The sequence below is a fragment of the Diadema antillarum genome, unplaced genomic scaffold, assembly GCF_040938485.1.
Source record: "Diadema antillarum isolate AM-2024a unplaced genomic scaffold, OU_Dant_1.0 seq00002638_RagTag, whole genome shotgun sequence".
NCBI classification, from domain to species: domain Eukaryota; kingdom Metazoa; phylum Echinodermata; class Echinoidea; order Diadematoida; family Diadematidae; genus Diadema; species Diadema antillarum.
This window is the reverse complement of record NW_027273238.1, coordinates 1-10,885: the sequence shown is the minus strand read 5'-3', so window position 1 is coordinate 10,885 and position 10,885 is coordinate 1. Positions and strand designations below refer to the sequence as shown.

The 10,885-nt window shown below is 38.8% G+C and overlaps 1 protein-coding gene across 1 annotated transcript; it reads right to left on the bottom strand.

Moving 5' to 3' along the window:
- Positions 1-790: 790 nt before the first annotated feature.
- LOC139715019 (uncharacterized) lies at positions 791-8,540 on the bottom strand. Its single transcript, XM_071626653.1, has 6 exons — positions 6,965-8,540; positions 5,429-5,457; positions 4,459-4,528; positions 2,891-2,970; positions 1,692-1,783; positions 791-950 (listed from the first exon to the last, which is right to left on the bottom strand). Exons 1-6 carry the CDS (start codon positions 8,538-8,540, stop codon positions 791-793), a joined length of 2,007 nt encoding a protein of 668 aa, XP_071482754.1.
- Positions 8,541-10,885: the final 2,345 nt, after the last annotated feature.

Sequence of the window (10,885 nt, the reverse complement as noted above, 5' to 3'; positions counted from 1 at the left end):
TGCTGCCCTCATTTGCAATAACATCTTGCAGGGTAACAAACAAAATCTTACTCCTTCTTACTCACAACAAGAGTTCCTGCAGTTAGCAATTCATGACAGTCAACTCACGTTGCCCACAAAATAAATATCTCATTGAGTAAAGCAGATTTTCACAGAGCAGCCAAAGGAAACGTATCGCCATGATACTGATCAAATGTATTCTCTGCATTACAGAAATATTCTCCATGCTAAAATCACATTAGGACACAATCGCTGGTTTGTAACAGGGCAAATGAGTTTTTTTTATCATTTTGAATTACTACGGGTTCATTTGTAAATAAGTTAAAAGCCTGAAATCAAATGTACATATTCAATCAAATGGAGGCTGGCAGTTCAGCTCATGCATAGTGCCTACATTGTATTTCACCATACATGCAACTCAATTTCTCAGCATGTGCTAATTGCTACATATCTGTTCATCGTTGTGAATAAATGTACTTAATTTAAACAATCATTACATTGAATGTGTGTATCGCTAGTTGGAATTAACAGTAAATTCCGGTTCAATATATAACAAATAAAAACATCAGGAATTTGAGGGAAATGGGAGAAAATCCACAGAATATACGAAACATATTGCACTCTAAACCAAAAAGTGCAGCTGGAACTGAAAATTGACACCTACCATTTATGATACCAAACAGCACTTTCAAAATGGAAATGGTGGTCACTGGAAGATGACTTCATCTATCATCGATATGCATTAAAAAGGTGGAAAAGAGATAAAGATCGGCTCGGCAGGCCAACGCATCTACTCACCGATGATGATCACGGATGCCCAGAAGATAAGTCTCAGGGCCGTTGTCTTCACCTGGCAGAACATCGTCATGTGAGCATGGGAGGAGTCCAGCCACGCCACGCCGTCATCAAATTTATACTCCGGTATGAACTCCCGTTCCTTGTCAAACAGCCTACAAATAATTAATAGCAAAGAGGTGTACATAAAATGGTTGTCTACTACAACATGAAGAGCATTTATTGTCTAAGATGTCTGAATGTACTCATAGACCCATATCAGTAACAGTAAGAGAATTACATTTAGTTCGAGCAGGATAACTATGAGTTATCTCAGTATTTTCTGCAACATCATAATCATACCAATAATGAATGAAAGAAGTTTGTATACTTCATGCTGCAACATCTTTGTACTTTTTTTTTTTGGGGGGGGGGGGGGGGTGAGAAGCACTGACTAATCCCATCATTAACATTTACTTTACAACCCTTTCAGATTAATTACTCTAACTGAATTAATTCAACCACAACACACTTTTAGGTATTTAGATACGCATAGATAAAAACATTCAAGATGTATCTTGCTTGACTGAGTCACAGTTACAATGTATTTGCAAATTTTACCTAAACTCTATCATATTGACCCAAGGACCAAGTGTGTATACTGACCAGAAGTTCCCCAAATGACAGTGCATTACAAACCTATATATCACATGTTCGCAACGCGTTTTCCCGACAAAAAGCATGCCCAATATAGCAACCACCACTGCATGCAAACTTGTCTCAAAAGTACTGAAATATTATATAAATATTATTCATAACGCACAGGCTAATTTGGTAATTTTGTGATAGAAACAGAACAAAACAAAACTAGACAAAAAAAAAAAACAAGGAAAATCTAGTCTCCTCTCAAGGCTTACCTCAATCCCCACTGTGGATTCTTTGTGATGAGGTCAAACATTCGTGGCATGGTTTCATCTACAAGGTATGGCCTCCGTCTCGTCTTGCTGTCCTAAAGTATCAAACGGGAGAGAGGAATTGGCAGTGACGTTTTTAGTTTGGAAAAAAGCAAAACTTAAGCTAGGTCTGCATGACTCAGTCACAGAATTCCTAAAGATGGATATGATAGCAACTGCTCAAAATTTTCAAAAATTGATTTTAAAAAAAAAGGCCTACACAGAAATTGAGACACAATTATTATCATCAAATTGAAGATTCAGAAATTTGTTTACTTAGGGAAGCAAAAAAGGAACAAATGATATTCACAATGTGCACGAATGACTATTAGTCCATAAAACTTATGCTGAATGCAGAATGACGGAAAATGACAAACTTGTAAAAAAGTAATATTTGTCCTAATGCTCTATATATTGTCCAATCAAAGTTTGAATAGCATTTTTCAAGGTGCTCTCAAATGCTTGAAGAGGCCAAAGACCCCCCCCCCCCAAAAAAAAGAAAAAAATATATATATTAGACACTAAGCTGGTATAAGCTGTTTCGTGTGGTTTTGTGTGAATGTATGCGTGTACTTCTGGTTTATCACTTCTCTATAGTTAAAGTACATCATAATCTCTCCTCACATTAGGTGGGTCTTCATCAGCTCGAGCTTGAAGAATAACCCGCTATTTCTGATCCAAAGAATTAGCCCGATCAGAAAATAGCCCACTAATTTTGCAATGAAGACCGAAATAGCACGCTATTCCGATCGGAAAATAAACCACCGAAATCTTGGACTTATTTGCAGAATAGCCAGCTGGTTTGCAAAATAGCGCGCTAATCTTTACCTTCATCGGCTCGAGCTCAAACATCAGCACTGCATGCGTTGCGCACCACGCAGGAACATAGGCAGTCGGGTCGGAGTGTGTTCGCGCGGGTACCGTTCATCTAAAGTGCACATGCGCCTGCATTGGGCTTATAAACCCGACCGTGCTTGAAGCTCAAGCTAGTGAAGACGCTAATGCACATTTCAACTGACTTTGGGCTTAATTCTCTGATCCCCCATGTACGCGCTCTATTCTTCAAGCTCGAGCTGATGAAGACCCATCTATTGAGACAAGGTTTATCTAAACCAATGTGAACAGAATTGAAGCAATTGGAGTTACCACCACCTAGCACTTACCAGATGTTTTTCCTCCAGATAAATTTTGACTTCATCCCGGCTCATGTTCCTCAGAACTGATTTCCCACACAGAAAATTGCCTACAAGCAGGAGAAACAAATGTCACTTATATCATGTGCAGAGACTCCAACCCCAAGCACCTTCTGATCTGGAGATTCTCCCGCCTGAAACCCCTAGCAAACGGGAGACTCCAAGTTGATGTGTGCGAAGCGCGAAGTTCCTAGGGTTCTAGATGCTCTCTGGTGCTATCTAAGGCTTATTTTTTCAACATACGATAGCAATAAAGTAAGAAATCCTTTCCAACGGGAGACACAGGGCCAGGGCGGGAGAAATTAAATCTCAAGCGGGAGAATGGGAGATTTTGCAAAAGTGGGTTTTCGGCGGGAGATCTCCCGGCGAAAACGGGAGAGTTGGAATCTCTGCATGTTTTCATGTCTGAATAGAGTACATTACATAACACAGAAACAAACGAACATGGTTATCTCTCATCTCTACATTCACCACATCAAAATTTGATGTCACTTCAATAAAGAACTTTCAAGTGACATGACAAGATTACATTTCATGTGCATCAAGTTATTGATATGACTATGAACAACCTCACTTTATGTACTACATTACGAAAGAAAATATCATGCACTCATTTATCATAGCTTAACCCATTGAAACGTGTCCCAAGAAAATCATTCTGTCCTCAACAGGTTGAGATTTTGTTACTGTTACTGTCCCTATATCAAAGGTTTGGGATCACAGATACAAAATGTAGCGTATCATATTCTGCATGAGAATGGATACGATGATGACCCATGTACTGGTGTTGAGTACTGCAGATAATTGACTTGTAATATGGTACCACCACCAGTGACTCTTCCTTTGCGTGTGTATTTCATGTGTGTGTCAAACTAGCTGTTCAAACGGCCTTTCTTACAATAATGAAAAGGTAATTACATGCTAATAGCCTTGACACTTATTCCTCGGAGAAAACAATACCAAAATAAAACCTGTGCTGGCTATAAAAGAAAAAAAAAAGGCTATGACATTCTCACATACCTTTCAAATATCCCCATTTCCAGAGGACTGGGTTCAGAACTTAAATCAAAGTTTCACAAATCTATATGACTACTAAAAAGATGGTTTCCCTAAACTTATACAGGCAACTCCCTTCAAAACGATGTCCTCAGGACTGGCATTTTTCTTTCATTTAATCAAAACTTTGTTATAGCGGAATGGGAAAGTATCACAATATAAAAGAGTGCACTCTTGGCATAATGAACACGGTTATATTGAAATTCTCATTACAACAAAGTAAAAATTCAGGTCTCAAAATTATCATCTATATATATCTTCCAATACCTTACTGTTAGATTATAATGACATTTCAATATAAGGAAAGAAAAACCACCAGTCCCGACGACTTCGTCACTGCGAGAGTGCACTGTATAGGTGATAATTCTTATACCATACTTTCTTACTTCCTTGTAACAAGAAACTGTGTTGATTATAATGTGTATGTGCAAGAAATATTCAGAAGCCGCATGTATTAAATGCTACAAGACATAAGATCTCACCAGTCATTTCACTCAGCTTGACATGCAGGGCTTGGACCATAAACAGTGCAAATTCATCTCCAGAGAAATCCTTCAGAAACATGAAAAAAAAAACAAGAAAAGAAAATGGGTGAAATCAAACATTGGCAAACTAACTCTAGATCCAGAATTAATCCATATCAATATGGGTCTTGGCTCTGTACAGGTGTAATTGCATTCATCCACCTACTTCTGTCGAACAAATATAAACGATGAAGTGTCATATAGCACAAAAGGAAGACTTCCTCAAACTACTCTGACAGTGTAACTGTATTCTATAACATACATGTACGCACATATAGTTCCTCTTTTCCCATCCCCAACAGTAATTCTTCTTTTCCGTAACTGCATGGGGACACGTTCTGACTTTGACATTGTTAACACAATGCATTTTTCAACTTGCAAACTGTATATCAAGCAGCAACATGTGTTTGAAAATTGGTACAGAACAAACAAAAAAGCTAATATCACGCAAAGACATAAATTGTATGTCATTACATATCAGGAATGCTTGCTGAAGTTTCTTAGAAATTGACAACATTTGTGTTGAATGTTCCTCTTGGCATACAAACTTGTATTCTGAAGCTAGAGACTCACAGAATAAGAATGCAAAAGTAAATGTATCGGAACCCAAATGAGATGGTGCAATGAACTCTTGAGTTATTCAAAATGATCATATCTAAAATCAAGGGAACACAAATTCTGACACTTGGGAGAACTACACACATCTCAGTTTCCTTTGAAGTCTATGCACTGAGTCTGGATAGCCGCTCTAAAGATAACCAAAAAACAAAAACAAACACAAACAAACAAACAAAAACCACATCCAATTACACTGCTATCTCCAAAGGTTCATAATGAGCATGCTAATTTCACTTTTAAATGTACACTTGTACAAGTACTTTACAGATTACAACCTTGACACTAAGTAAAATTTGGCATGGAAACTTACCACATCATCTCCCCCTGCAATATCATCAACTGTTGAGGAAAAGTAGAGAAATAGAATTAAAACATTTGTATAACAATTGTAAGGAAGACATTAGACACTTCAAAATGGGATGAACACTACTTTATACATAGGTAGCGGACTATTTCAATTTTAAAATGCTAATCATTATCATCATCATCATCATGATATCAACTCTCTTGATCCTTACAGAAGAAGTAAGCCAGTAAGAAAGTTGACGTAAATTGAGACTGAGAAATACACTTGTACATCAGCATTAAAGGGTGTGTACAGTTCTGGTCGAGGTGAGGATTTAGCTTTAAACGTTTTGCGAGATATTCAGAAACCACTCTATGAGATGTCAAAGAGCATGCAATTCTAAGGGGTATCAAAAGTTTATTTGATGAAAATCGGTTTTGAAATGGCTGAGATATCCAAAAACAAGGTGAAAAAAAGAGATCCTAATAAAAGGCATGGCCTGTCGCCTTTTATTATCATCACTTTTTTGGATATCTCAGCCATTTGAAAACCAATTTTCATCAAATAAACGTTGAATCCTTCTTAAAATTACATGCTCTTTCATATTTCATAAGAGGTTTCTACTTATCTCACTTGGGAATGTTATAAACCTGAATCCCCACCTCAACCAGTACTGTACGGTCCCTTTAATATAGTTTGATAAATCTGGGCTGATGGTTGTTTGAAACAAGGGCACTTGCAGGCAGTTCAAAACAGTCATCTCAGTAGTATGATTTTGCCCCCCTGATAAGAACTGATGTTCCTCTCCCCACCCCCCCCCCCCCCTCCATTTTCTGTGTTTTCAATGAATCAAAAGTTACATCACTTACAGGACTGCCTCTTTTCAAATTAATACTGGTTTGGAAACATGACACACACAAGAAAACTGGTATAAATGACTTATAGCTAAATTTACAAATACCCTTATGTGCAAAAAAACATTGCATATATATGTTTGCACTTGTCTCATATTTGTACATTCAAAAGCGTAAAACATCTAAGGACACAGAGGGTAAATGCTTGATGGGACACACCACGGAATGTCTCAATTCCACAAGACTGATACTCATAATATTAATGTGCGATATGAAGGACTTACGAGACAGATAACTCTTCAAACTTAACCACAGAACATCAGAATCATCAGGATCTATTCTTATGGGGGGGGGGGGGGTTGGGGTCAAGTTCTAGATACTGTCAGTGTCATAAAGCTTTAAAAATATATTAAAAAAAACACTCACATGTCTTACACTCAGCATAACATGACAAATTACACTGCACATAGGTACCTATGTTGTTACGGAAAAGTTCTTTGTACATAAGACTTTGATAGCTTCTGGCTGTTGTTCACAGCTGTTAACATACAATAATTATTGTACCTCTGTCCCCCCACACCCCCCCCCCCCCCCAAAAAAAAAAAAACCAAAGAAATAGTTAACACCACAATTAATATGACAAAATTCTAACACAACTTCAGTTTCAAAACCACGGCATAGCTTTAGAATTCCTTTTCTTGCTCACTTTGTAAAAGGCCAGACTTTCCAGTACTGTTCACACTCAGGTACATAAGTCCCAGAAGAAGAAAGAACAAGCACACACTCCCGAGCAGCACCAGTGAGACAAAGTGGCCATACTTTGTCCGCCAGCTCGAGCCCAGATTCTCCTCCGTTGCAAATTCCTGCGTTTCGTCTCCAGCCTGGTCGTTTGGCGGAATCAGCGAATCATTCCGCGAAGCAAATGCCCGGTTGGGGTCCATTTCTTCTTCCTGCTTGGGTGCACTGTTGCCCGTGACCGGAGTCTGCCCGAGGAATGAATGGTTGCCGTGATGCGATGTCGTCAGAGTGGATCGCGACAAATCTCTGCTACTCACTGGGGCCGCCACGGGATTGGCTGAATTATCCTGCCTGATAGAATTTCCAGTGATAGTGTGATATAATGTACTATCCGCGTTTGCTTTTCTCGGCGTCGAAGTTCGGGAGGAGTTGAACGGCAATGACAGAAAGGTCCAGTTGCTAGATGCTGTCTCATTGTTGCCCTCGGCAACATGAGAACCTGACTTTGCACTCGTTCTGCGAGTCAAAAAACTCCATCTGCCAGTACCACTCTCATATGTGTCATTGGGCGAACTTACATTAGACCGCGGTCTATACGTATCAGTGTTGCCCGCATGTGGAGGTCTTGCACTGCCCCCACCATGCTCTGCATCTTCATCATTGTCATCCTCCTCATTTTCTTCATCATCTCCATTTTCTTCTCCACGGTCATGGCTAGATATGCCATAACTTCTCCTCTCTGTTATTCTGTTCCTAGCACCATATATCTCACTATTTGTGGATCTTGCACTGGCTTTGCCTTTCCTCACCTTTTCTCTCACACTTCTTCTTGCAAGAGTCTCTCCATCCGAATCAGAAAATTCACTCCTGAAAGCTGAATGTCTGACATTGACAGCAAGTTGGTCACCTTCTCCCTTTTCTTTCTTCCCTTTCCTCCGAATTACTTTGCCGGTTCTGAAAGCTTCGCCTCGACTCATCGACGGCATATGATCTTCCCTCTCGTCATTGTTAACGGTTTTCCCAGCACCCATCATCAGACGACTTGCAGTCTGATGACGACTGCCACTTGCACTGGTCAGCCCATTTGCATCACTTCCATTATCTGCACCATTAACATCGTCTTCTTCATCGTCTTCCTGCGAATAAGCCGCTGTTGGCGCTGGAAGTGAACGCCGCGAAGTCGTTTTCCGTGAAGTCACAGGTATTTTACCTCCAACTGAGAGCCGCTTTGTAGCAGGTGCTGTCCGCGAGACGCGGGCGCCGCTACGGCGTCTGGCCGAAGTGGCCGGGGCAGTTCCCCTGGAATTTCCCGCTGTCTCTCCATCGCTTTCGTCTGAACTCAAACCAAATATTTTAGGCGACGAAATCCTCTTGGATACAGGAGGTGCTCTTGAATTTTTCCTCTCTGCATTCTTCAGGCTTTCATACTTTTTCAAGAGAACACCACGAGTCGAGGCCGTAATCGGGCCAGGAGTGAATCCCAGTCGTTTCAGTTCATTTCTGAGATCGCTGTCGCTCAACGGTGGCTCTCCCCTTGCCGCCATTTTGGAGCGTCAGGTCACGGGAAAAAGTCATTTGGGGTCGCGCGTCACGGAACTCGGCGTCTGCTGTTGTTTCTGCTAGTCTTATATCCAAACTGCATTAATGTCTCTACGATGCAAAAACAAACAATCCCTGTATACAAAACTATAATAATTACGTCGCGAATTATCACGGTTTGTTGAATCACTCATGGATTTCGTTTAAAAAAAAGAAAAAAAAAACACGAACTCATTTGATCGGAAGAGTTTGGTTGGCAATTATATCCATTCCAGACAAAGTTTATGAATCTGTGGTGAATAATTCTTGAACGGGAATTTTTTTTTTAATGCGTTTACTTTGTTGCTAACTGACAGAATGAGTTTGCAAAGGTGTAGCGCGATCAAGTGTGGTTATTTTGGTGGATTGTTGGGGGGGGGGGGGGGGCGTTTTCCTCTGCAGCCAGTTCCTGATGGATTTTTAGCAGTCAATGTCTCTTTCATCCAGATAACTTACCATTTAATTTTGCACCACTGTCAAGGCCGGTGTCGGTTTCAAGCCATTTTCTAATCTACTCATATAAATTTCTGGTATTTCTGGTATAATCATGTAACATTCAAAGTGTATCGAAATATTGACCATGATCAGAGGACGTGCTTGTTGCTAAAACATTTCATTGTGGAGCGTAGAATCTTCAGTTGACGTGAAAAATGATAATTATTCTCTACTGAGTTGCATTATCATCACTATTGGACAATCACTCTCGGCTCCTGTAGTCCTTCCTCATCAGTTGTGCCTTTCTCACCACATAATCTTTCATGTTTAAATTGAAATGAATTTATTTCTCATATTCCCGGCTCATATAGGCCTATTTCACTAAATACAAGACTATCCTCACTGAACAAACTATAAACAATGTTTAGATCATGAGGAAAAAAAAAGACTGTCAACTTATTTCAAAAAGATAGCGAACTATGAGTCAACTTTATTTGAAATAGAGACCATTAAACTGAAGAGTATATGGTAGTATTGCGTTATAATAGTACTCATTCCAAATTAGATAATGTGAGTGAGTATATAGGCCTACCTTGATCGGGATAAAAACGTATACCTGCTAATTCGCGAGCATGACATTTTCTTTATATGAATTCCACATTAAGCTATATATAGAATCCATAATCATGCCAAGGTATAACCTATTTTTTCGTTGATGATATCATTTTGTCGAATATTTTCCATTAAAATCAATACGTAATTGGTTCGATGTTAACATTCCTTAAGAATCAAATAACATACCATCAGTTTTATCAAAAGTGAGACTCATTTTAAAGATACCCAACCATGAACAAAAAAAAAAAGATGTAATTCTATATTCAAATAGGACTCGATAGCATGTTTGTCTCTGTGTGAAAAATAACTAACGGTATATCGTGGGCATTAATGTACTGAACATTGTCATCAATGTATATCAACAATGAAAAAAGTGGACCTAAAATGGACCCTTTAGGGATTCACGTCCTTCAGTTGAGGTCGTTAAAGTTATAGGCCTGCTAAGTGATCATCTTCAGTAGATGAGACACACACACATACACACACACACACACACACACACACACACACACGCATGTCATAATATATATATATATATATATATATATATATATATATGTATATATATGTATAATAGAGAGAGATATATAGATATAGAGAGATATATTTCAAAAGCAGTGTATCCTAATAGGCCATATAATCAGGATTTGAAGAACTTGAATCTTTATGACATTTGTTAGTAAATGGCTCCACTCAATGACAATATCAGCCTATCATAATGCAATTGTGTTTCGGAAGGATACAAAATTCATATTCTTCAAATTCTAATCGCTTTTGAACTAAACAATGCCATCTCATTTGAAGGTATATGGACCCAAAATGTGTATAGTAGGCCTAAATGACAGCACTGCCATGTATAGGGTTTTATGTGCATGATAACTTTTTCGGTTGTGGCGCATGTAGGAGCCTACATTAAATTATTTTCAACAACAATAACTGTAATTATATCATTACAATTTTCTCTTTTTTTAATCTAATTTTAGAGAGTATATAGTAGGTATAACAAAAAGAAGGCTGTAGACCTGTATACAGGATACTTGATAGTATACATAAATGAATATAATGACGACAATTTATAGTTCCTAACAACGGAAATCTCTGTCTTTGTCTATACGAACCACTATGACCATGCAGCCTATTATGTACCTTAATTGGAGAAAGCCTTCATTTGTATAGCACTCTTCACTCAGGCATCCGTCTAAATTTCTTCCGATTGTGTCATTATGAATATTGGTCATCACTTCCCTTTGTGGGGCAGGTT

What these genes read in the sequence shown, in the direction of transcription:
- LOC139715019 (XM_071626653.1), bottom strand. Translation starts at nt 8,540, where the DNA reads ATGGCGGCAAGGGGAGAGCCACCGTTGAGCGACAGCGATCTCAGAAAT. An exon ending in AAAGTCTGGCCTTTTACAAA is followed by an intron (nt 5,458 to 6,964) that starts GTGAGCAAGAAA and finishes TTTCCTCAACAG; the next exon opens with TTGATGATATTGCAGGGGGA. An exon ending in TTGCAGGGGGAGATGATGTG is followed by an intron (nt 4,529 to 5,428) that starts GTAAGTTTCCAT and finishes ATGTTTCTGAAG; the next exon opens with GATTTCTCTGGAGATGAATT.